Source organism: Brachionichthys hirsutus, chromosome 10 (genome assembly GCF_040956055.1).
Source record: "Brachionichthys hirsutus isolate HB-005 chromosome 10, CSIRO-AGI_Bhir_v1, whole genome shotgun sequence".
NCBI classification, from domain to species: domain Eukaryota; kingdom Metazoa; phylum Chordata; class Actinopteri; order Lophiiformes; family Brachionichthyidae; genus Brachionichthys; species Brachionichthys hirsutus.
The window spans coordinates 636,057-663,417 of NC_090906.1; the positions used below are offsets into that span (position 1 = coordinate 636,057).

Here is a 27,361-nt window from a genome sequence, read left to right on the forward strand (position 1 = left end):
CGCGGCGCGGTTCCCGATGTTTGACGCCTCTCAGACTCTCGTTCCGTTTCATGGTCATTAATTCAAACTGTTAATGTTTGTTTTAATCCCTTGGGCGGATGTGACGTGTTGATAGAAAGCATCCATCCGGTGGATGATCGGCTCATCTCGGCATTAACTTGCTGCATAAACGGTGTTAATGCACATTTAGACCACCGGATGTAAAAGGAAAAACACAAGTGACCTAAAGTTTGTTTGTTTGTTGAATATATAGAATGCATAAATCAGAAATGGGTCAGGTCGTCCGAAGAAAGTAGTGATTTAAACCAACACATGGAAGTAAAGCAAGCCTGTTGCTATAGAAACACGCCCACATCCCTTTGTCAAGCGGTTTCTCGTCTCTGGCTCCCCCCCCCCCCCCCCCCGACACAGAGGTCATTCATCAGTGGCGAGCCAGCAGCATCCTCGTCTTCCTCTGTACCAGAAGCGTAAACGACACCTGAGAACGTTCACTTTGTGGAGGAGAATGGTCCACGTCCTGGGTCAACCTTCGGACGTGTCCCCGGTGGGGGGGCTGATGGTGGACCCACATGGAGGACAATGGTTGAGTCACCATGTTGTTTACTGCCCCCCCCTCTTAACGACTGGGGGGGCAATGGCTCGTTTCAGGGCTTTTATGGTCCTCCTGAAACATGAGATCAGAGAAGCACCGATTGTGTGTCTGACGCCATCGTCATGGTGACAGCAGTGGCCCGTTGGCCTTACGCCGTTCTGCCAGTTTACCTCCAGGGCACTGCCGAGGTGCCCCTGAGCAAGGCAGCCCCCCCCCCACCACCAACCACCTTGTACCAGAGTGTGAATGAAATTTCGTTGATGTGTTTGTAGTGGCAAACATTCAACGACAATCATTTGGAAATTGAATAATACAATATCTAATAGTCAAACAGAAATCAGCCTCAAAGTGTGAGCAGGTTTCATCCCGGCAACCTCATGACGATAAAATGTTGGGAAACCCTTGTCCTAGATTTAAAGTCAGGAATAGACTGTTTTCATGCGGCTCAGCTCATTTTAATCCCGTTTCACAGGAACCCGGAATATATCAAGTGAATTGATGCCAATTCATCGGGACGCACCTGTGATGGCGCAGCTCCACCACTAGAGGTCGGGCTTTAGCAGCAGCAGGACGCACCTGTGATGGCGCAGCTCCACCACTAGAGGTCGTGCTTTAGCAGCAGCAGGACACGGATCAGCTCGGATGCCCTCCAGAGGTCACATCCGGTTCAGAACGTTTCTGCATTCCTGATACTTTCCACCATTCAGATTTTTTATTCATTTCTGTGTCATCAAAAAACATTTGTCACACCCTGTTGTTCAGCGGCGACACGTCCAGAGCAGCGTGCGTGTGTATGTGCGTGTGTATGTGTGCGTGTGTATGTGTGACCTCGGCCATTAAGAGGCTCCACGGAACAGAGCCGTTTAATTAGTCCTGGTGATTTGTAAAAATAAATAGAGTGGAAACGGTCGCTTCTGAAACTGGACAGGACCGGTTCTCCTGGACAGGACCGGTTCCCTTTGCAAGACCGGTTCTCCTGGACAGGACCGGTTGTCTTGCTGCCTTCGCGTTTCAACGTTTCCCGGGACATCAAGCAGGAAGCTGTGATTTAGCGGAAGGTGCAGCTCAACATCAGAGATGACCCCCCCCCCCCCCCCCCGTCAGTTCATCACCACTCGCTGGGACATTTTCTAAATAGGCTGCCTCCCTCCGTCAGGATCACCCCCCCCCCCGCCGGGCTGCAGCTTTCTGCTTTGTTCCATGCAGCCCAGCATCAGCAGCAAAGCCGTCATTGATCAGTGACATTAGAGACGTGTCGATCGATCCTGCTCAAAGGATCAGAAGGATCGGGTCCAGTAACGCGAGCGAGTCTGTTGCTGCAGGTCTCTGGACACCTTAATGAGGACACAGTCCAACAACCTCGGTGTCAACGCGTCTCGGCCGGACGGATCCACAAAGGACGCAGGGACCGGTGGAGTCGTCATTGGTCGTCTGGATTTATTGATTTCTCCTCGTAAAGGGAATTCTAATTGGTGCCATTTAAAAAAAAGAAAGAAAACAAGACGGGCCGAATAAAGCGAACTGGTTGAGACGAACCGATTGGTCCGTCAGGTTGTCGATCGATACCAGCTGCTGTTCCATTTTCTGACGCTAGGAAATGTGGAGCTAATAAATTCACTGCCGTTACTCCGACCCGGAAAAACGCCACGCTTCAAACGGGCGACCTACAATAGATCATCCCCGGAGCTCATCGATTACAATGCTCTTTGTCCAGGAAGTTGCTGCCAGTCGGCATGGTAACCAGGGTGGGCCGAGTGGAACCAGAAAGCTGTTGGAAAGGTCCAGTTAGAGCAACAAAAGACGGCGTCAGCGGGACATCTGATGGACTTTCAAAGTGAAAAAGGATTTCTGGGAACAGTGGGAGGCTTGGAAACACACACGCGCACACACACACACACACACACACACAAACGTGCACACAAACAAATACACACTCACACAGAGAGGAAAAGCAAACACAAATGTCTTCAGTCGTATTAGATGTGTTTTATTCATCACAAATAGAGTAGCTCTAAACTGAAAAGCAGGCCCTGCTAGCCCCAAACATTGCCCCCCTAACCCCCCCCCCCGTCTTTCCTCACGGCGCTCCGGCCCGTTAAAGGCGAGCGGTGCCAGATCGGTGAGGGCAGCGATCCTCGAGACGGGACAACGGCCGGCGAGCCCAGAGGAACCCCCCCCCCCCCCCGAGGATGGACTCCTGCTTCGTTCTGAACCACAGCTGATATAAAAGCTACTTCCTGTTTTCTTTTATTCTTACTCCTAAATACGTCCCACTACATTCAGGCACTGATATACTCCTACGGTCCAAATCGATGAAATAAAGCTATTTACAAATCTGCGTGTAAAGAAGTGAAGATTTGGCGTCGCTCCTCTCAGACATCAGGACAGAACTGACTCTGGGTCTGCTTCCCGTTAACGGCCGAGCGGCGGCGGCGGCGGCGGCTTCCTTTGTGCAAGCGTTGGGCAGATCGTCTCCACCATGACGGACGCTCAGTTAGCATCTTAGCGCAGCCACACCCCCACCCCCCCCAGCAGGGCAGCGTTTGTTTGTTTGCAGCGAGGGGCCGTCCTTTACAGAGGTCAGAGGGTGACCCAGTCCAATCCAGTCGGTACCATTAACATTCACCCTGGGACTGGTTGCTTAGCAACACCTCATTGTTTTCTAGAGGTTTGAGCTAAGAGGAAGAAGAGCCGGCTCAAAAGCTCAAACTCAAGAGTGAAGAACGAATGACGAGTCAGCGTTTGAGAGCGTTTGAAAGTGTGTGTGTGTGTATGTGTGTGTGTGAGTGTGTAGGTGTGAGTGTGTGTGTGTGTGTGTGTTGGGATGCTCCAGATCTGACGTCTCCTTTTGAATTCTTCCAAAGCCGTTATTGGATAATCTGAAAATCATTTTCATTCCTAAATGAATGAAACGAGTCGATCGCTAACGGGGCGTTTTGGCGTCGGGTTCGAGGGAGACTCGCCGCTGCTGCTGCTGGGACTCGGGGCTCGGGACTCGGGACCGGCGTGCTAAGATGCTCGCGTTTCTCAGTCGTACGAATGGAAAGAGTTTCATGTCGCCTCAAACCGGACACGTTGACATTTTTGACTACTTTACAGAACCTTGAAAGAAAACACAGACACAAACATTTCTATACAACCAGAACAAACTGCTGACCCCCCCCCCCCCCCCGCCACAACTCTATGACACTCTGTATGGACGACCCCGTTTGCAGGGGGGGGGGGGGGGGGGGTCGCCGTCATTTAAAAGATTGGGACCCATTTGAAAATGTAAAACCAGTTTCTCTTTCCAACAGAAACATTTAGTCACAACAAATGTTTAAAATCTCTACCCAGCTGGAGCCAGGATCACACACGATGCGGTCCAGCCGGGGGGGGGTCTGTTAACCCCGTCTTACTGTTAGTATCATTGTTATTGTAGTGTAATACTGACTGTGTGTAACAAAACGCTTCCGTATATACAAGATGAACAGCAAGGACACTTAAATCAAGAAGACGGCGTCGTGCAGCGTCACAGCATTTGACTGGCACTCGTACGAAGACTATCTACAAACGGTAGCGTGGAAGTCTCTGAGGACGAGGACGTCTCTGAGGACGAGGGCGTCTCTGAGGACGAGGGCGTCTCTCAGGACGAGGGCGTCTCTCAGGACGAGGGCGTCTCTCAGGACGAGGGCGTCTCTCAGGACGAGGGCGTCTCTGAGGACGAGGGCGTCTCTGAGGACGAGCCGGGCGCTCGCAGGCGACAGGTAAGACCCAGATATGCCGTCACAACGCCGAGGCGAGTCCGCTCACGGCCCGAAGCAAAGTGGTGGTTGTTGTTGTTTTTGTTTTTGTTGTGTTTGTTTTTTATCCACAACCAAATCATAATAATAATAATAATTAAAAAACATGTTAGTATTTTACAAATATTTAAAAAAGTAAACCTTTATCTCTACGCATTTTAAAATATATTCCATCAAAAATAGTTTGACAAATTTCAACAGTAGAAAATAAACGTTACAAACGGCAAATAAAAAGGCGTCGCCGATCGACCCAGGAGGACAGAAGCTCCTCCCCTTCTACCCGCAGGACAGAAATGCGACAGGTGCCAAATAAAAAGCGCCACCCTTAAAGAAAGAATTCTGTTGTTGGCGATGGAAAGAAAAACGCTGACAAATGAATCTCAGTCCACGTTTGAGAGTCAAACTCACGGGCGTCCCGCGGAACCGCGTCACCTTTGGCTAAACTTGGGGGGGGGGGGGGGTCGGGCTTCGAGTCGTGCTGCGAGCTCAGAGCACCGACTGCGGCGGCTCCGTGGTCAGACGGCGAGGAGGGCGGTCCACGTCTCGCTCAGGAGGATGGCCCCCGTCACCGCTCCCGTTTCAGATCACGAACGACGACTTGTGTCTGAAGTCGCCCTGCAGGGAGCAGAGAGGAGATGAAGCTCAGCGTCTCCAAGAGGCGGATCCGCCGGTTAAGGGGCGGGGCAACACAGCGAGGGGTTCGCTAGCAGCACGGCCTAACGTGTCGTCTCACAAACCTCGTCCTCCGTCCTGACGTAGTCCACGCCGTCTCCTTTAGCTGGAACTTTGTAACTAGAAGACAGAAGACACGCGATGCGTTCAGGGACGGCGGCCGGCGGCGGCGAAACGACCGCTGGATTCGGGCCTTACTTGTTCCCCGTCTGTTTTTGGCTGGAGAAGAATCCTCGCTTGTATGCGCAGCAGATCCCCACCGTTATACACAAGAGCACCACGGCAACCACCAGCACTCCCAGGACGATCCCAACCACGTCGATGTCATCTGTGGGGGGGGGCAGGTAAGAGAGGCGGGGCCTTCAGCTAGCGCACTCGTCCGTGTTTCTGGCATGAGCCCGGACTGTTGGCTCAAACTTACAGACTTCCATCGTCTGCGCCGGACACTCGGCGTGTCCCGCATCGTTCTTCGCTCTGCAGAAGTAGTCGCCCGCATCCTCTTTTCTGACAGCGACGAACTTCTGCAGGAGAGAACGCAGAAACGCGAACGCGTTTTTATTTCTTCTCTTACTAAACAGATCAGCGTTGACAGTCACGGAGAAACCGATTTCACCGAGATTCTAATTCTTTCTTTACTTTTTATTACATATTTTGATATTTTTCAGCGTCCATCTTTTTTTATTTACACACGTTTCCACTTTGTTTCGATCGCCCTTCGGGAGCAGAGGGGCGGTGCTTAAGGCTCCTCACACAGTGAATGTAGGCGAGCAGCTGAGAACATCGAGTGAGAGTTGAAGAATGTGCAAACGAGGGCAGCAGATTCCCCTCGTGGCTCGAGCCCTTCCAACACCATCAACTGTCTCCCCAAAATATCCACCCCCCACCCCCCCGGGCGTCGGGCCACCGGTCCACGCTGCCCCGCCCTTGCCGCTCCGGCATGTCCAAACACATGCGCGCACACACTGACCAGGGTCCCCATCTCCGGGTTGAGCGTGTACGAGGAGTTGAAGAACTTGAGGCTGGTCTTGGGGTCGTCGGGGATCTCCTCCCTGTTCTTGAACCACAGGTACTGAGACTTGGGGAAGCCCTCCTCCTCCAGGCAGCTCAGCTCAGCCGACTTCCCGAACGGCACCGATTTGGGCACGCTGCACTTCGGCACCACCGGCTTCACTGTAGCGACACAACATGGGATTCTGAGCGTCGCGTAAATCAGCACTCCTTTCACACGATGCTGAGGAAAAACGAGGAGTGGGGGTCAGCCCGGTTCACGCCCCAGACGCAACCGAACATGTTTTTAGGCCGGTGCCAAAAAACGCCACCAAAACACGCAAAGGCTTGCTTTCTTTAGCGCTGCGATTCAGAGCAGATGCAGTTTCAGTTTCCTCTTATAGCCCAGAACACGCCTTTGAGCCGGGAAGGTCTGGCCACAACACAAGCCGACGGGCTGGAGCGACCAACGGCACGGTTTCACCTTACAGCACATGAGTCAAACTCAAGGCCCGGGGGCCAAATGTGGCCCTCCAAGTCATTGTTTGTGGCCCCCCCGAGAGCTGTGTTCAGACATTTGTTTTTGTAAAACGCTGAATCTGCCACACGTGTTCCTAACAGCCCACATTTGTTGGTTGTTCTGCAGTTCTGCCCCTCTCTCTGTGACAAAAGAGTTTTGAACAAAGTTAATGACATAACTTGTATTGGATGATATTTTTCTTTATTTATTATTTAATATTATTTACTTGAATAAGTTTGATTATTGATCGATGGAGTAGTGTGGTTTTCTTAACCGGATCAATTGAAAGGATTTATGTTATAATAACAGCAATAATCGATCCATATATTTTTACAACTATACAATTGAATATGCAATGTTTGTAACTGAAGTAGTGAACTGATCAAACTGAAAAATTCAGCAACATGGCAATAAAAGTAGCAATACGCTGCAGTCAGGAAATCAATAATCTGCTGGAGGTGACTATTGAAAGTTATTTGAACTTTTTTGTTTTTTCCAGCATGTGCTGAAATGTTGATCCCGGCTACATATGGATCAGGATCAGCACTGGACAGCTCCATAGGTAGCCGGCTACATATGGATCAGGATCAGCACTGGACAGCTCCATAGGTAGCCGGCTACATATGGATCAGGATCAGCACTGGACAGCTCCATAGGTAGCTGGCTACATATGGATCAGGATCAGCACTGGACAGCTCCATAGGTAGTCGGCTACATATGGATCAGGATCAGCACTGGACAGCTCCATAGGTAGTCGGCTACATATGGATCAGGATCAGCACTGGACAGCTCCATAGGTAGCCGGCTACATATGGAGCTGTCCAGTGCTGATCCTGAAAGTGACGTCTTTTCCGTGGCATTGACTCGGGGAATATTCTTTATCTTTCCCACTTCGGTTGGTTTTTTTGGTTTCTGCATGTCCATGACAAGACAAGGTGGTGGCTTTTTGGTTTTGCTTTGATTTTGTATCGATTATTTTTGTTCCTGCGTGATGATTGCATTTGAATGGAACTTTTCCACATTATTAGATGTGTTAATTTATTCCCATCACAAACTTTGGTTAATACTTATCATTTTTCTCATTTACAGTATGGCTTTATCTTACAATTTTTAAGTTACAACCTTTTCAAAAAGTGATATCAAAACTGAATATTTTATTGTAATTAATGTGGCAGCTAAAGAGTTAAATAAAAATAAATAGTTATTTAACAGCATGTTAAGGAGTGGTTACATTTATATTACATTAGATTACATTTAGTTACATTTTTACTGTGTTACGGTTTACATTTGGCCTTTGGAGGGCAAACATAATGCTAATGTGACCCTTGGAGAAAAGTAGTTTGACAGCCCTGCCTTACAGCATCCAACACAAGCCGAAGGGTTGGAGCAACCAATGGCACGGTTTCACCGTACAGCATCCAACACAAGCCGAAGGGTTGGAGCAACCAATGGCACGGTTTCACCGTACAGCATCCAACACAAGCCGAAGGGCTGGAGCGACCAATGGCACGGTTTCCCCTTACAGCATCCAACACAAGCCGAAGGGTTGGAGCGACCAATGGCACGGTTTCACCGTACAGCATCCAACACAAGCCGAAGGGCTGGAGCGACCAATGGCACGGTTTCCCCTTAACGCATCCAACACAAGCCGAAGGGTTGGAGCGACCAATGGCACGGTTTCACCGTACAGCATCCAACACAAGCCGAAGGGTTGGAGCGACCAATGGCACGGTTTCCCCTTAACGCATCCAACACAAGCCGAAGGGTTGGAGCGACCAATGGCACGGTTTCACCGTACAGCATCCAACACAAGCCGAAGGGTTGGAGCGACCAATGGCACGGTTTCCCCTTACAGCATCCAACACAAGCCGAAGGGTTGGAGCGACCAACGGCACGGTTTCACCGTACTGCACACAAAGTGTGTCCCAGCAGAAGGACACGATAATGGCGCCGAACTTCGGTGCCTTTTCCTGCCGATTCAGGCTGAAGTCCCGTACGCAGGTTAATCAGTGATGTGGGTGAGGGTACCTCTCACAACCAGGTCGATCACGATCTCATCAACCGACTTCTGGTCGTCCACGGCGGTGACCTCGCAGCGGTATCTGGCCGTGTCCGATCTGGTGGCGTTGGTTATCAGTAGCGTGGCGGGTTCTCTGAACACGGCTCGGTTCTCCAAGTCGCCTGTTGGAGGGAGAGGTGGTCAGCGCGTGTGTTTAGGTCCGCAGGGCAGAATGTGCGCCGAACACCTTACCCATGACCTTCTTCTCAAAGTACACGTAACTTGGTCCCTCATTTGTGATCTTCTTCCATTCGACCCTGGGAGCGATAGTTGAGATGGACTCGATCAAACACGATAACTCGATCTCTGGAGGAGAGAGGCAGCAGAAAAAGCACGCCCGGTGTGAGTGATTCTGTTGTTGTGTGGCTGTGGTCGTTGTTCACCAGCCCTTACTGTCGAACTCGTTGGTCCACGGCGATTCCTCATCGGTTCTCAGGACCACCGCTAACGCGTTGAAATAGCCTGCAAACAACACGCGAGAAGAGGCAAAGCAGCGTGAGCTACGTGCACAGGCCCAGCCGACACCCACTGGCGAGCGCTGCTTACTTGAACACTCTCCGTGGGGACGTTTGAACACGTTCGCTCATCTTCAGTTCCACAAACACGATTAAAGTGACAGTAAAAGTGAATTCTGGACGAGGGTGACGGCCTTCGGTCGCGTTTCTCTGGCCCCCGTCTTACAGTTCAATTGCATTGGTTGAACCATTGTGCGTCTGTGATGATGGTGGTCGGGGGGGGGGTGGGGGGGGTAGATGTTTCTATGCACAGTGGGTAATTGTGCAGGGAGGCATATGCCCTTTTCAGGGCAAGCTGACCATGCCAGTGGTTAAATTCTCTCTCCCTCCCCATGATGCCGTTGCCCATGTGGGACTAATAGTGCAAAAGGACCCAGCAGAGATCTGTGCTGAAATGCAGGGGGGGGGCTAGGCCCTAGCCGCTAGGGCTTTAGGGCGGGGCGCTGCTGAGTCACTCTGGCAGCCTCAGGTCCATAAACAGATCCACACAAAGTCACTTCCACATGAAAGTTCACTCGGGAACGCTCATGACCTCTTCCACAGAGACATCAAGTGACCCTTGACCCTTGGACGAGGGGTCACATCTGCAGTTTAGACCGTCAGTCAAAATCCAAGGAGTGTCTGATGTCCTTTTGTGTCTCTCACAAACGGGACACTGATTCATGTCAGCATTCAGCGGAATGAAGCTTCCTATAGAGGGGTTCGGCCTTTTCTAAATTTCCCACAATGCATTGCGGACGGACATACTTGTAGGCTGTGATTGTTCATCCAGTGATAATGGCGACTACGTGTGAGACACACACACAGAGCTTGTATTGCGTTCCGAAGGTTATTTATTGGCGGGGAAGCGTCAGAACAGAAGAGTGAACGGCGAAGGAGAGCGTGGGTTGCTGCAATCCACCAATCTGACGTGCCGCGCTACGATGGTAGCTAAACACACGATGAAGCCTTTAGCATGGTGGTGAACATTCCTTTACATACGACTCTCCAGAAACACCGTAAGATAAAAGCACAGCTCTCTGAATAAAAGACAAAACATACAGAAAGATCAACGGACATCATTCAGCTGCTAACATGCTAACAAAATGTTTCGTGTTTCCTCAGATAATTTCAGGCAAGTTATATTCAGCAAAATCTGCTAGACATCGATGTAATATCGTAATAAATGAAGCCCACATTACAGATTAAATCGATGTCTGTTTGAGATTCTGTGAGCAGAGTTTATGCAGAGAAACACAAACATCACGGACCGGTCCAGAACAAAACGTCAAGATGATTCTGAAAGTCCTTCAAAAGGTAAAATGGGATGATCAGTTCATTTATCAAGTCCGGGTATAACCTCAGGGAACACGACGTGATCATTACTCCACTCGGACTCGTCGATCTTGTAAGGATCTCCGCGCCCAATTAAATGCAGCGTCTCTCAGTGGAAACTCTCATTCAAGCAAACAGAGATCACCCGGCCTCCAGCTGGTCACATGGACACAGAGCAGTGTCTGCGGTCACCTGTGGAACCAGACGGGCTAAGCCGATTAGCCCTTCTGGAGATCATGGCAAGACGACAGCTTGTCGTTAGCCAGTGCTACTGCAATACTACCGTATGGAGGCAGTGGAACCTCGGTTCTCCAAGGTTTCGAACAAAATAAAATGGAGTTTAAAATACCTCTGAAGTCGAACAGATTTTCGGAGTTCGAACACGCGAGAGGAGCCGAGGCGAACCGAAGGCACACGAACGAAGGCAGTAGAAACTGAGTAGGTTCCGTTTGAGTACCGGTAGGTCTGCCATAGGCGAAAGACTGTGGAGATTTGTGTGTTTTTTCTCTTTGTTCTCTTTAGCTCTGGGTCATGGATCCAAAGAAAGGCAGCAGTAATACTACTGTTAAATTAAAAGGAAATAATCGACAAATAATCGTCATCTCGGATCTCGCTGCAGTACGGAATGGAGAAATCAACAATTTAGACTTTTCTTAAGAAAACTGAGCTAAAGAGAAAGAGAAGGAAAATCCCAGGAGGACAGTTACCCAGTCATGTTCTGGTGGAGGACTCCCTTTCAAAGGAATAACCCTCCCCCATTCCTTCTGCCCCTCCCCCTCCCGACACCGCAAAACGGTATGTAAATGATACAGATTTGTGTTAAATTAACTTTTGTTTTTCGTACTAATTACATTTTTATGTGTTATCTGTTGTTTAGATACACGCAGTTACACAAGAATATAACTTTAGGCATGTAAACAGGCATTTACCTGGTCAATCGGAGCGATTTAATCGAGTTTCCATTATTTATTATGCGAAATGTAGTTTCATTTTCGAACAGTATTAGGGAAAAAATTATACAAACTTCTTGACAACTTTCGGAAGTTTCGGAACTGAGAATTTTAACATAGAACGCGGAAAGGATGAAAACCAACCCTTCAGAAACACCAGTGGTTCGGACGGAAACCTATTTAGCTCGATGTCGTCGGCGAGGCACGGAGGATCTGGTACGCGCTGTTCTGTGTGCACGGGAGGATGCGCTCGGTGTAGCAGCAACTCTTTTCTGGTGAGAAGTGACAAGCCGTGGCACCGTATTAATAGAAATACGCTATTTTCCTGGTGAAACGTGTCAGCGTTTGCTTCTGGGTTAAATTTCAACTGTGCTACGTGCACCGTGCTTGAACATCCCATTTAGGAAGCATGCAAAGTGACGAAAGCACCGGAATAGGCCGAGCTGGCGTAGAATCCCAAAATTGACCATTTGTTAATCCGGGTGATTCTTTCCGTGAAATGCTTCGTCTCTGGTCCGACGGAGCGAATGTCTCTGTGCTCCTCCGTATTTCTGAGCGTATTAGTGCAGATTAGTTTCCTAAGTGAGCCTGACAGAGATAAAACGCTGCAGAGGTCTGCCACGGAAACAGCTGTCCAGGAAAACACTCGGAAAGAGCAGCGCTGAATCTGAATCTGCGCACTCCAGCTTCCAACGCACACAGCTACAAACCACACAAACACACAACTTTTAGATTTAGTGAAAAAGGTGCAGCCTGACTAATATTTCGTACACAGCGCTGACACGGGGTGGTTGGAGCTCAGTGACCGACGTGAATTCCATTGCCCCTCCATCTTCTCCTTCCTGGACGGACACGGGGCTCCGTGTGAGATCCAGCAATCTGAAAATCGACATCAAAGTTTTCGTTTTTTTAATCTTCCTTACCCGCCCCCATTACAGGCGCAGGGTTTTCTCTATAATCTCAGCGTAATACCCTCATAACCCCCCATCACTGAATAATACAATAGGCGCAGTGAGGCTGAGTGTCGCCTGCACTGAGGGTAATGAAACCCTTCTTCCTGCCCCCCCCCCCCCCCCGCGTTCGTTTCCTGTGCTGCTCGTCTGTAAATCCAGAGAGGTGAAGCTGCCATCATAAATAGAAAGGTTCAATTAAGAAACCTAGCGGTGCTCCCTGCGGAATACCTCCGCCCCGTTCCTGTGGAGAATATTCCCATGCCCCCCCCCCCCCAGATATCAAAGCACACACTCCTCCCTTTCACTCGCTATCAACATGTATTTGCATGCTGCCGCCTCTCAGTCGAGGAAGCTGTTGAAATGACTGTTCTTTTCGTGATTATTAAATTCTCTTCGCATTGGCTTTAAACGTCCGCTACTTTCTTCCCATGTCTGATAGAAATGACGATAACTCTTCCGCTACCTTCACGCCAACCGCTGTCCGTTTTCCAAGGCCGCGCCTTTCAAGCCATTTATTCTTTTTATGAAAATGACACGGCGAGAGAACACACTCAGTATCGCCGACATTTCTGCACTGCATTAGGAACGTCTCACGCCGAACATCGAGGCAGAACGAGCATGTGCATGTGAACGAGGTTCCGGGGTAGGAGAACATCTTGTACACGCCACGCACTCACTGCCTGGCCTAGATACCGCTGATTCATATTCAGCATCGTGTTTCCCACTGAAACAGGGAAACAACCCAACCGAGGAGGTAAACGACAACGTGAACCGAAGGCGCAGAAATGAAAGCTGCCGGTTCCGTCTCGACCAGACAAGCCCAAAAAGAAACGCGAACTTCCAGGAATCAAACGCGATTAAAGTCTGCGTCAGCATCAACCTGTGAAACTGCTTATTACACAAACGGGCAACTTTTACGTAATATGCATTTACATATATAATCCTTTACATGTGCTGTATACTTTGCATATGAAGAATCTTTTTTTAAAGCGAGTACAAGTCTCTGGTCTCAAATGTCGTAGGAAGGCGTTTGGCGACGTGCACACCGAAGAGGAAACCGAAGCAAGTCCGCCACGGCGGCCCTGGGATGACACGAGAAACACTCGAGCTCTTCTTTACTGGAACACAAAAACTTCAAATGAAATACTGTCCCAGACAAAGTGATACGAGTACGTATCGTTAGTGAGGCGACCTTTAGTCGTGGATATTTAAATTACGTGCTACAACGGGACACGCAAGCTGACTTGGAGGCGAACAGTATTTCTGAAGCGCTCTCGTGTCTTGCGTGCTCCCCCCCCCCCCCCCCCCGAGGAGACACTAATTTCCATTTGATAAAGATCTATGATGTCATCCGGGACACAAAGCCTGACAAATGAAATCATAAGAGCATCACATATTACCATAAGCTTCTTTCTGAGAGACGATTACAGCTCGAGCCCAGACAAAGCGTGTGTCCGCCCCTTCCGTTCCCATAGCAATATTGGTGACATTTCCATAGTAACTGATTCTTGCCGTTTCTCTTCCTCCCACTGGTGACCAGCACCAAGGCGGACGTCCCACCTTGGTAGCCGTGGGCGACGGTGGGTGAGCAGTCTTGCTCCGTGAACATAGTCATGTGATGACGGGTCGGAGGGAGAGGTTTTAGGGCTGGGTATTGTGACAGCTGTACGGAGGAATCTGTTCGGCCCACTCACACCTACCAGCTCCTCTCTGGTGTCTGCGTGTTTTGGCAGCTCCGTAGAAAGTCACGGACAGTTCAGATTATCACGGAGGAACTATTCATGAGATAAAGCGAGGTTTCAGGGAGTAATCTCTGCTGTTTGATCCCCATTGATTGGCTGTGAAAAGCTTCACTTTGGCTACCGAACAATCTGAGGCTCCATCTTAGGACAGTTTCTTTGTTGTTCTTCATAAATATTACCTGAAGGATTGCCTCTGGAACGAAATGCTCACCAGATGCTCCTTCAGCCACTCAGAAAATGTTCACCATGTTGACTATGAATGGGCGGAGGTGAAACGCCTTGTGACTGCAGCAGCAGCAAACTTCAGCTGTATGCTAAACACGCAGCTATATTAAACCTGCTTATAAATATACCACGTGTTGATCGGGGTGAAGAGGTGCACACGTTCATGGGTTGCTACCTACACCGTCAGCATGTGTGGGACGGTCTTCTGCGGAGGCCCACATGTCTGTTGCATGCGATACTCGAGCAGAATTCCGACCTCGCTCAGGATGGCGTGCTCGCAGGCTGATTGGCTAGGCTGGGAGCTCAGAGCGATGAATCCGTGTTGGATGCACAGCATTCAGGATGTAAACGTAAAGGATGTAATCGCATTGGCGTTTTCCATTCTTCAATGCGTCTTGAATGCAGCGTAGACGGGTCTGTGGTCACTGTCCCACAAAGTGAAGTTGGCGTGCCTGAAAGACGGCATCAGTTAAGCGGAGACGTTAGCATCCCGTCCTTTAGCTTGAACACGGATACTAACAGAGCGTTCTAGAATGACGCTGCAAGCATTTCACAAACTGGGTATCATGAGGTGTCTAGTGCTTTAGTATTTAAGACCTGCAATAAATACTGCAGGAACGTCACACTGTCCAGCCCAGTCCCTTCGCCTCTTCCTGTGACCATGAAGTATACAGCCGGCAGAATTCTTATTCTCACAGGGGAAACTGGTCGAGCTAACGGCGCGTTCAGAATGCTATGTGGTCTAAATGCAGTCCGTTTCAGCGAGAAACAGGTGGAGCACACATCTCCATACATACTTTAATTAAATCGACTAGAATAACACCAGGTGGTGTCCCAGACGAAGAGTCCACCCCTGCCGGATAAATTCTGTCTGACTGAAGCTGCATCCTGTCGCGAGGACCTCATTCTTCTGCAGGTGAATCCAGCAGGCTTCGTCGTTCCTATTCATGTATTCTGCATTTACATACGAGGCCGCCCCAGGCCCTGTTCCGTGAGACCGGTGAGGCCGGGGGCAACGCATGTGCCTTGCTGCTGGTAAGGGTCAAAGACTTGGCCTGAACCAATGAGAGAAAGCAGAGAGGGGCGGGGGGGCCAGGGTAAGGGAGGAGCCAATAGTGTCACTGCATGCCTGGGAACCTGTCACTTTGCGTCAGCGTTAGCATCTACATCTGGCCCGGCTCTCACTTTGACCTCAGGCTAAGTGGAGCTGGCTCAGAGGACCGGACTGCAGTCGGGGGAAACTTTTACTCTTTCACCCGACATGCAGCGCCTTTCCCTCGCTGCGCTGCCAAGTCGCCGCATCAAGCCAACACTTCACACCAGGGGACTCGAGAGACTCCACAGCCACTCAATAAAGGGCTGTTCAGGAGACTCGCCTATGAAGTGTCACCTCTTTTAACTCCTGAAAACAAGCTCATAATTCAACATCAGGAGCCGGAGGGGCAGGGTCGAGCCTCTTTTGGTGACTTGTTCCATCACGCTGCTAGCAAACATTAAAAAGCTGCGCGTAATGGGAGCATTAATGCACACAGATTCATGTCGACAGAGACCCTGCCCACTTGTTAATGCATATCGATTGTAAAACAGAGGCCACGTAAAAAACGCTGCAACTGCATGTCTGACAATTTAGAGAACCACTTCTAGCTGTAGGTTGTTCTTGTTGTTCTTCGCTGTACTTTAAATCAAGGATGCGTTGGCGCTTATTGGCTTTATAGTTAGATCAAATGTTATAACTGACTTTATGCAATGCAACACGGAGAGTGCGGACACATCCTGAATGCATCACACGGATATGTGTAAATAACACACAACATGATGGTCGAACAATGTTTCCTCTCCTACGGTAAAAAAAAAAAAAAGAAACGCCTTTAAAAAGGTGCCAATAGAAGCCGATTGATCAGTAATGATAATAGTCCTCACCCAATGAGAAACATCTTGGCTTTAAGATAATCACATCCTGATCGCCGTCTGAAAAGCGCGCCGCCGTTGGGCGTCCCACGCACCCCGATGGAGACCTTTGTTTTGTGGCACAGTTTCAGGCAGTAGGCGTGAACGAATGCTTAATGAAGCAGAACAATGGTCGATGGCTATTGTGACTGAAGAGATAATAATCACGACGGCACGCACACATCGTGGAAACGTAGACCTAAATCCCCCGAGCAGAAAATAAAGTTTGCCTTTACGATGCGCCGCAGAGCTACATCTGAGCTACATCTGAGCTACATCTGAGCTGCATCTGAGCTGCATAGCAACATGTTGACGTCCGTCACCCGTGTAGAGAAGAGCGACGGTGAAACGGCCAATTGTCGCAGCGTAGGATCGAACTAGAACGGCACTCTGTAGCGCGGATACCTCTCCCAAGGACACGCAGACCTGCGTATGCCCGTTCGGCTCGTCTTAGCTTAGCCCGACCCACGCCTCGCCTCTTCAACAAGTTGGGTCAGCGACTTTGGCATAAAAAGGGAAAATGTCAAGAAAAAGAGGCAAGAAGCATTAGCGGCACTAGCTCGTCCCGCTCGCCACGGGCAACCACAGAAACAATGACTGTTCTTCCTGCTGGAATGATTGGCTCCTCATTTGTCAGGGACCTGGTCGGCCTCTTGACGCCGAGAACGTCTTGTCCAAACAGATGGCGTAAGGCCAAGAGGGTGAGTGGGCCTCCCCTGGCATAGCATTTCTGCTATGCAAACAATATGACATGTCGCACATGGTGGATGTCCGAATGAATCGGGGGAATCTCCGTGGCGTCAGCCTCAAGGAGATCTAAGAAGAAGGGGGCGGGGGGCCGATTCAACTCCTTGCAACATTTTGCTGGTCCTCAGAAACGAATCCCACGCCTGAATCAGAGCTGCTACCACACATTTCTGTTAAATCGCTCGGCACGCCGTGCCAAAATTAGCTCCTCTGCACAGATGGCATCAGCGGCGCTCGTTGCGAATGCTTCGCATTCTAGTCCAGGCTGTCTGACCCCTTCCGTAATCCTAATTAGGAATGCAATTTCCACACCGGCCTTTTTAAAGCAAGATGAAAATAAACAGCATTATTGCTGCTGCAGTGGCTTATGGGTATTTATTGCGAGTCCGTTGATTGTGTCGCCATTTTAAACTGATGGCAGGGGCAGGATTTTAAATGACTGACTACTGTGTGCGAACCTACATCCTCCCTGCAGGTCAACAATGAAGCGGTCAAATAATAATACACGGGGTAAACCCCTGGATAACGTCCTGCTGAATGGCCTTTCTACCACTCACACCAACCCCCCCCACGGTACACCCCGACACACACACACACACGCTTAATCCGCAATAGAAATATTCAACCTCCTCCCCCCCCCCCCCTCTAATATAAAGCTCTCCATCATCATGTCAGGATTAGCCAATAATTCCATATAAAGATCTAGATACAATCACATTAGCAGCTATCAGGCTAATCTGGATGCTGTGATATTAGCGTTTCTTTTTTTTGACCAGCCAGCCTTTCTTTCATCGAGCCGGGCGGGGGGGGGGCAGCCTGCCGAGATAAGCGCTGATTGCCGAGTGACTGGACGGCATAGCCGAACACGATGAGCAAAGGCCCGACTGACAACTGAACAATAGCAGAGACGTGTTGACTTAGCAGTACCGAAGGGCTTAATCCGCTTCCTGTACGCTCCGAGGACGGCCGCCGCGGGGGCTGGAACGAGCTGAACTGAAAGGACGCAGCTTTGGGGGGCGCGCTAACTCTCAAACAACTCTGCTCACTTCAATTTTGCCCCCCCCCCATCATGCACATTTCTCATGGGCCGGAGCTCGATGTTTATTTAATGTCTCCACAGTTTGCTCATCTGAGGCTCATTGTGGCCGAACGTCACGAACCAGCTACGCATGAACGGCAACAGTGAACAAGCTGGACCACAGGAAGCGTTTGCTGCCATAGTGAGGTGGTTACGGTCGAACAGCGAAGGGTTAAACACCTGCTTCTGGAAGGATGTACTTCCTTAAGCAGCTCCTCACAAACCGCAGCAAACCTTTTTGCTTAATGCTGCAGGAAGCGGTTCTTACTGCTCCGTCGTTCCTACGTAAAGCAGCATCGCTGAGTGCACGAAGGCGAGTGCAGGATGCGAGCTCGCCAAAAGGGTGGGACGGTGTGGGGGTGTCTGTACACAGGTAGCTCTGACAGGCAGTAACGGTGCATTTAAAAAGTCGCCGAGCGCCCCTTTGTGTCCGTCTGGAGCCGCCGGCCAGACGTCCAGCAAGCAGCCGCCTCGGTGCAAGGTGCAAGGTGCAGGCTGTCTGTGGACGCATGTCTAAAACACTCAAAGATAGAGACATCAAAGTGTGCCATTTCTAAGCAGGAATTTGCCCACAAGTGAATCCCCCCCCCCCAGACAACAAATGCGCATGAAGGCGTACTCCGGACCCACACAGTTAGTACAGGCTGGTTGAATGAGGGATAGGGAATGCTGTTTAGACAACAGCTGGGGAGGGAAACCATCTAAGGCTCCTGCAGCTGACCCCCCCCCCCCCCCCCCCCGTGATGGGGCTGCACTTCCATCACCTGCTCACGAAGGAATCCTTGATGGGTTTCCGTGGGAAATACCAACGACCGGCATCTGAGGTTGGAACTGTGAACGGCATGCGCTGCACCAGGCAGGAAGTGTGAAAGGTGCGCCCTGCGCCGCTACGATGCCAAACACGGACGAAAACTAGCACCTGCACACGTCCAGCATGGAAACCCAAACCGCACGGGGCTTCCCTCCGTCTGCCCGTAACGCGGATTATGATGCCGCTTCACAGGCAGCTTAAACGCGAGACGATTCAAATGTCTGTCAGATAAAACGATCCCCGAGCTAATGACGCGTAAACGCGAGTCATGGAGCAGAGCGTTCCATTCAGGATGGGTCTGACTGGGACCTTTAGGTTGGACACCAGCTCATGACAGCGGCCTATCAGCGCTCATCATTTCCCCCAGGGAAGGGAAGGGAAGGGGGGGGGATTCATTACAGGAAGCGCTGGTTGGTTGGACGGAGGCCGTTCAGAAGCGCTCGTCGGCACAGATTCCCTCTGAAAGTGTGTTGATGTGGCTTCTTGTTCTACACCCATGACTCGTGTGCGTGTGTGTGTGTGTGTGTGTGTGCGTTAGCCTGCACACTATAACCTTGACCCCGGCCAACTAAATGGCTTTTGTTCTTCAGTTTTTCGCGTTTCTTTCTTTTTTGCTTTGTTTTCTCAATGAATTATTTGTTGGCTCTTTGGCTTTTGTGCGTTGAATATTTTAGGACCCCCTCTGTTCTCTATAGTCTTGTATTCAGGAGAACACTTTTGAGATGGGGCTTTGTTTTTATAGACGAGGAAGACAAGAAGCTGTAAATAATGACGGAAGTGGCCACAACCAGGAACATCGTTGAGCACCGGCGTCCCTTCATTGAAGCGCCAGCGCTCTCCTTCACCCCCCCCAATAGAACGAATGAATAATGCCAGCTGTCCGTCTTCCTAAGGGATGGGGCTACGGTTAGGGTTCTCCAGCGAGCCCCTAAAGTAATCTGAACAATAGCTTCCAGTGGTCCGGTCCACGGGCATCATGTGGATGCCGTTCAGATGAAACGTCTGGTTCTCGGTTGATTTTCATCGTTTGTCCATCCGTGTGTTGTACGTGTAGAATGTCCGACACCCTGTTTAATAATGCTCTTTGATCATTAGGGCTCTGTAAAGAGTCCATGTTCCCGCCGGGTTCGTTTATGTTCCGATAATGACCATCGTGTGTTAATTCAAAAGGTCATTTTGGGAATGGGCCTGCTCTCATACAAGATATGAGGCTTAATTTTAGGGGCGCTGACAATTTAGTTTAATTATAATCTCACCAGTCAAAGATTCAGGAAATCCCTGAACACACATGGGCAGTGGAACATTCCGGCTCCTCCTTGACCTTTTCTGTTACATCATCCATTCCGGACAGGACTCGAAGGTTCTGCTGGTTTAATGCCGCCTTGGTCCAACGGTTGAAGTCCAACCATCCTGAGCGACCCGTTACGCTGGTGACAAACAGCTGACACGCCACTGAGTCACGCCGAAATCCACCCAAATTACTTTCTCCTCTGTTGCTTTCTGTGACACACACATGCAACCCCCCCCCCACTGGAACTCACACAGTAAACTTGCTGCCTATGTCTGGCATCCTGACAAATATCTAAGGCACTTGCTTCATCAACGTACGCCCCCTCACACACGTGTGGCAGCGTCGCCGTGCACACTGATCTCCTCGCAGCACGGCCCCAAAAGCACGGGCGATCCAGACACTCGTGATCCAGAAATCCCATGAACGCTCAGAGATGTCAACCATTAAGAATTTATTCCCGTCCCATCTCACAAGACTTTAAATTAGGACAGTTCTTTTTCACACACACTGACGAGGGGGGGGGGCCTCAGCTGATCATCTTGCTGTCTGGACTCCATTTGATTACAGTTCACCAAATGATGATTTGGCAAGGTCCCAAGCAGCGTAACAGCGTTATGAGCTCCAGTTCAAGTAGCCCAGAAGGGACAGTCCTCACACCATCTGGACCAATGGTCTGGTTGCAATCTGCCTGCTCTGCATGTCCAGCCCCGTCTCTGTGGTAGCAGCTTAGCTTAGCATTCTAAATGACACCGGCATCGCTTTCGGAAACAACAGATCTTGTTGATTTAATTTGCACAACTTGTTGTTTTATCAGTTACGACCAATCAGCGGAGACTCCCAGGTAGCCTACTCCACCTTTATATACAACATTGTGTAAATCCACCAACGCTTTCTGATGACAATGAAAGAACTATCCCATATGTGATGCGTCAGCATTGATCCAAACCGCAGTGGCATCTCTGAGCACAAAATAAAACACATTAACTCAGTGTCGGCTCAGATTACCATGGTTACATGTCTCTAAGCATGACATCTAATGGACAGAGAAGCAAAGATACATGAAAATGACATAACCTACTGCTGTTTACTTTATTTATTTTGGGGTCAAACAAGCTTCCTGTGCCCTTACACGAAATGTTTCCTGATGGATCACGGTGAAATGACATTTGAGTTCCATTAGTTTGCAAAAAATAGATTAAAAACAGATTAAGGCCGGTACTGGAGGTTCCTCTGAATCGAGGTCCTGATTGATTTTCTCAGTCTGGACTCAAGATGTTGCTGATGCTGAATGACGTTCGCCGAGTTCCTCTTCTCGGTTTCCTTTATTATTTCAATCTAATGAATGAAAGGACTCCAAACATTCTTCAAGATAAAGCAAATGGCTGCAGATGATTTGATCCTGAGCTCGTCCCTCATTCTACCTCAGCAGTGAATGTGTGACTGAACCGATAAAGCTACCGGACCAATACTGGACCAGGATGGTGTCTCCTGCAGAGAAATGCCCTGCGTTACCTTCATTACTTTTCCTGAAGCCTATTCGGCCAAGTATAAAGTAACGGAGATCTGCTTTTTCAGAGATGAAGATTAAGATCACTCTTCATCATGGAACCAGCAAAAGGAGGATCAGATTGTAGGTCATAGTTTACGTTCCCAATCTGCATTCAGTGTTTGCTGATTGTGAGGCCAGGCTTGCCAGCATTCAGCATCTAGATCTGACCTACCTAACGCTACATTCAACAACAAAACACCTGGTGGTGGACCTCAGGAGTACAAAGTCTCCAATGACCCCTGTGTCCATCCAGGGGGTCAACGTGGACGACTATAATTATCTGGGGGGTCTGCCGTGACAATAAACTGGACTGGGCTCTGAACGCAGACAGAGTTGCAGACTCAAAGAGACTCGATTAGGTAATCCGTAAAGCAGGTGATGTTTTGGGGGTGAATCTGGACTCCTTAGAGACAGTGATGGAGAGAATGATGATTCAGAAACTATGAAGCATCCTGGACAACACCCCCCGCCCCTCCTCCATCAGCTCTTGGTACAACAAAGGAGCACTCAGACAGACTGAGACCACCACCCTCAAAAACTTCATGTCCATACTGTCCATATCTGATGGCATCTAAACCTGTAACCATCTCCACAGATAAGACCTCCATACAGCGCAGGCTGTCTCTTTACCCCCAAATACTCAAACATTTGAATATAAAACAGACGAAGGAGGAGGAGGATGCAGAGTAGGAGATGAAAGAGCCTACCCCATGAGAGATCTCTGAAGCTCCGTCTCCGGCCTGCCGTCAGGCCGACAGGTGATGTCGTTATTATTCTCACTCTCATTAAAGTAGAGAAACCTTTCAAGCCATTTATTCCTAATCATTTTATCTGTAGATGGTTTTAACGGTGGGCCGATGGTTTGGAACCGACTGCGACCAAACACCTGAGGTTGTCACATGACCTTGCCTCTCTTACTTTTGTTCCAGCCTGGTAAACAAAGAGGAATCCAGAGCGATTCTCTGGTTATGACCCTCAGCGGGAACGCAGCCTCCAGCTTTTTCCTCTTTGGAACGCTGCCTCGGCCGTGTCATTAATGAAACCGCTAATTATTTCACTCAGCCGACAGAGTCCCCACGCCAGGTCGATGGCGGCCTTTCGTGACCTATCGACGCACTCCGTCGGTGTCCAGCGAACGCACCGAGCAGGGGGGCTGCCGCAGCACTTCCTCCCTCCAGAGACCATGTGACCACAGATCCAGATCCGAAGCAGATTATCCTGCTGATCTACAGAGGCCTAAACAACCAATAATAATGTCTTGCCAAAATAAACCGTTTAACTCTTCTGTTGAGGAAGGGCGACTCCCCTAAACAGGATGTGGGTGGTCTCTGGGCTTTACCCCACTATGACAAATATTCCTTCCATCATACGAGCAGCCTGGAGGCCGCCTCTATTCCATTACTGACATTTGAAGTATGTTGATGCCACTGGCGTTTATGGGAACGCGAGCAAGTCTGCTGTAGGTTACCACGGGCAACAGCACCACGATGGAGGCCGGGATGGACCTCTCGTCACACCCAGCCTGACTTCTGAGAGTCTTTGACGAGGGGGGGGGGGTCCCTTTTATCTCTGAAGAAAGCAGGTGGTTGCGATTGTCAGTCTTGATCCCGCGAGGAGAAGCTTTCTGCCTCCATGTGCTTCCGTGTTTGGAATGCTGCATTTGCTAACACGCGCTCAGGTTTGGGAGGGACGCCGGATCGGCGGATATTTCTGGGTACGCCTGCGACGCAGCTCAGAACACCACCGCCCACGCCTGCTCAGCTGTTATTGGTCATTCCACAGTAAGGACCATGTGCCACGTAAACCTCAGCCCACGGATGGGATGTTGTCGCGTGGATATGCAGTGATTTAAAAGCACTAAATATAGAGAAAAGAAGCAGAACAACAACAACAGCAGAACTCTCTAGATCCCAGTTAGAACAAGAGTTCATGAGGAGATCAAACCCTTCTTATTATGGTGTACAACGTGAACAGGCCCAACTCCTCCGGTGGGGTACTTAGATCGATTCTGACACAACTCCATGAATCACTTTACATTAATAACATTAACAGCAAAACAACGCAGCCTTGGTCTGAAGGGCATGTTTAACTAAAACTGAAATATCTTGGGAACTTGACGGACATGAGGAATCGTATCTCATGTTTCCATCTGGAGTCGGAGGAAGAATTAACCGGCCGAACTTCCTGCTTACCAGAGAACAATCCAGCCAGCGGGAACGATCGGTTATTCCTGACTCGGAACGACCGGAATCACAAACGCCACCAGAACTCGCATTTCCAAGGACCTGCGGTGGCAGCGAGATTTACCGTTCCCAACTCGAAGATCGTTCTACCGACGCAGCGATTCAGGCATGATAAAAGTGAAGGATTGGAATCGCTGAGGAAAGCAGATAGGATAGCTGTGGTGTGTGGACGGCTATTTCCACACCGGACCCGTGAATAAGAATGACACATGCCGAACAAATATTTAGTTCGAGTTCCTGTCTGCTTATTCATGACGGGATTGAAGACGGCGTGAAGAACTTTCTCGTTTTGTGATTCTAATTATCGATCTTTACCAACACGTTTTGTTTTTATAGCCAGCGGTGGCAGAGAGACGGAAAATAAGTCGACTCTGGTTGTCAAGTCGCCAGCGGCTTCGTCATCGTATGAAGAGCCAATCACAGCCTCAGGGTGGAAATGGCGTCGTTTCAGACAGAACAAGGAACCGTTTTAATTTAATGCCAAATGGAACCACGTAGTAAATGTAAAAGAATACTCCGAGTTTGGGTTTTAGTCATCTATATTTATTCATTAGTATTTATTTCTGTTCAGTTGAACAGTTAATCTGAAGAAGAGCAGGACGGAACACCGACGCGCCGTTCCCACTCCGGGCGGGTGCTACCCAACAGGACTCTGATCAGTGTCGGACGCCTCGCCGTTTGTCAGTGCCTAGTCTTCTTTGCCATTTACTGTCTCTGCAGAAAAATGTCAGACATTGCGTGACTTGTCCATGGGGGGGGGGGCAGACATGCCATTCAGAGAGTGCCCCAAACATTTGCTCAGAAGCTTAGGGAGGGCAGGGAAACATCCCAGGGGAGTCACTATCCGCACTTATCTCGACTCCTCCCGAGCCAAACGGCAACGCCACGCATGCCAGGAGACCCCCCCAAAAAAGTGCAGACACTTGGCTTCAACTCAGAGAAATGTTTGAAGAGTGCTGGGCAACGATGAGAACCCCGGTTATGTGAGGGTGAGAGGATGTCTGGGGGGGGGGGCGGTCGATCGCTGGCGTCCCCATCTTATCTATTCAGATAAGAACAGGACGACCGCCGAGAGAAAACAGAGATAACGTCTCTCTAAAAAGACATTTCAGCTCTTCCGCGAGTCAAACGCTTGAAGCCACGTGAACATTCGACGAGTCGAGCTTCCAGGTGTGACGTGTGGAGCGTCTCACAATTCCATTTCCTGTTCCTGTCCATTATTCACCGTTCAGGTCAAACACGCGAGTCAGCGTTTATATCCGCTCGGCACTAATCCACTTTGAGCGTCTTCCAACCTGCCACATGTCCCCAGAAAGGCAGATGTCCTCTGACGGTGGAGACCCCCCTTCCTCAGAATATTTTAAGCGAGATGACTCAGGTGGAGCCGATAATGGAAAGTTTCGCTGAACTCCACTACGCCCAAACGGAAAGCCCGCTGTAAGCGCGCGTACTTAAAATAACAACGGCCCTCGTCTTTTACGGTGACAGACCCGATATGTTCAGCCGTCATTTGGAACCGCCGCGGTTTCGTGACCATTAAGGCGACAGTCGCGAAGATAAACGCCGTGAATTGGATAAGACACAGAAATGAACGTGACCTACAGAACAAGAAGCACAATTTGCTCCTGTCCCTGATCTGGACGCCCGTCCTGTCTCACCTCGCCTCCGGCGAGAGGACAGACGAGCGCCTTATCTCGAGGACAATCTGTCACGCGAAGATTCCCATCAAAGCATTGCTGACGCACAAGCAGGGAAACCCCAGAGAAGGAAGAACGATGTCCTTTTAAGTTCCCCGGAGAAGGCTTGGGCTCTTTGATCAATTCAATCAGGCGTCAGCTGAGAGGAAAACAAGATGGATCCATCAGTAACTCCTGCAGCTCAGCAACAAGTGGGCGAAGAGTTAAAATGATGTTTAAACTAAACCGGACAGAACCCAGAAGCTGCTTTCAAATCAGACACGTGACTTCCGGCTGGTGCCTGAGTCATATCAAAGGGGCGTGTCTTTAAGGTTGATGCGCCGTAAACTCATCGATTCTCCGCGGCCCGGCGGAGGGAGGCTCCTCCCGGGGGGGGGACGCTCCCCCCGCAGGAGAAAACCGTTATCTCGCGTCACGACTCCCGTTACCTCGGCGGTGTCCGCGGCACCGAACCCCCCCCCCCCCCGGTTGTGAACGCACAAACACACAAGTTTAACCGGAACCTCGAGCGGGTCGAACTTTCCTCCGACTGAAGCCAGCAGAGAGACGCGGCGGCTCCGGCGGACCCGACCGACGCACGTCCGTTCGCGTTACGCTAACATTCGGCTAAAGTTCCGCCCGGTTGAGTCGCGCTTTGATCCGGGACAGCGGAGGGGGGGGTCACGGTGCGTCGGAGGAAAAGCTGCCTGCGAGCATTTATTTATAAAGTGAGTTGAAGCTAAAAAAAAACTAAAAACAAAAATGGCGACTACTTTCGTCGTTCCCTTCAGAACATTAATGAGTGTAATTCCCCGTCGGAGGAGTTGTGGATTTGGCTGCAGTTCACCGCGAGTTGCGCCCGGCGTTGAGCGACTTGGCCCGGGTCTATTTACTGCCTCCCGCCGGCGGATACATCTCGACCGAACACGCTTCGCAGAAGTGCGCGGCGGTCGGTGTTCGCGTTCCTCCGGGAGGACGGCTCGACGGGACGCGGCTCGCTGCGTGTTTTTCTACTTACCGTGAGTTGAGAGGAGGGTCAGCAGCAGAACCAGACGCGTTCTCGCCATGTTGGAGTCGGTGCGCGGCGCGCTTTGACTGGCTGGACATGCGCAACGAACTAAAGCGCTTCGGCGCGGAGGGAGAGGGAGAGAGAGAGAGAGAGAGCGCGTGGGGTTGGGTTTCCATAGCGACCGAAAGCATCACTCACATCACTCACCCGGGCGAGGAGCTCAGAGGAAACCAGTAGCCCCAGTCTGCAGGAGAAAGATGTGTTAATGGAACAAATATACACACTTATGTACAAATATATACACTTTTATGTACAAATATATAAATGTACATTTACTTCAATTATTATTTATATTATATATATTATATGTCACACAAATTCTTTTTTACTTTCCTTTTCTTTTTTTTACTCACGATGGAATGAAGTTACGACAGATCATTCTGATTTGGGTTTGGGCAATCCATCCACGCTGCGCTCATCCAGACTGACAAGGAGCCCTTAAGTGTCCAGAAAAGAGCCTTTCTGCTGCCTAATATGAAACGACGCCTCGGTGAAGTATCGCCTCCAAACACAGCGGAACACAGGAACAAATATTTGACGTGTGTTTGTTTTCCACATCGCCTCGATCGCCCTTTATGGGACTTTCTCACTTTGTGAAACTGCATTCTGTTGAGGATGCTGTTTCTACCAGAGGTTACG

At 49.9% G+C, this 27,361-nt stretch overlaps 2 protein-coding genes across 2 annotated transcripts in view; one reads left to right on the top strand and one right to left on the bottom strand.

Annotated features, from left to right (window-relative positions):
* Positions 1–27,361, top strand: part of LOC137900575 (histone H2AX-like) — a 247,668-nt gene that overhangs the window by 103,181 nt on the left and 117,126 nt on the right. The window lies entirely within an intron of this gene.
* jam3b (junctional adhesion molecule 3b) lies at positions 2,617–26,838 on the bottom strand. The gene is given in 10 exon segments (XM_068744175.1): positions 2,617–4,989; positions 5,112–5,166; positions 5,245–5,374; positions 5,468–5,567; positions 6,014–6,216; positions 8,582–8,734; positions 8,805–8,918; positions 9,006–9,074; positions 26,672–26,751; positions 26,753–26,838. Coding segments are annotated over 10 exon segments (1,026 nt in total). The 3' UTR covers positions 2,617–4,953.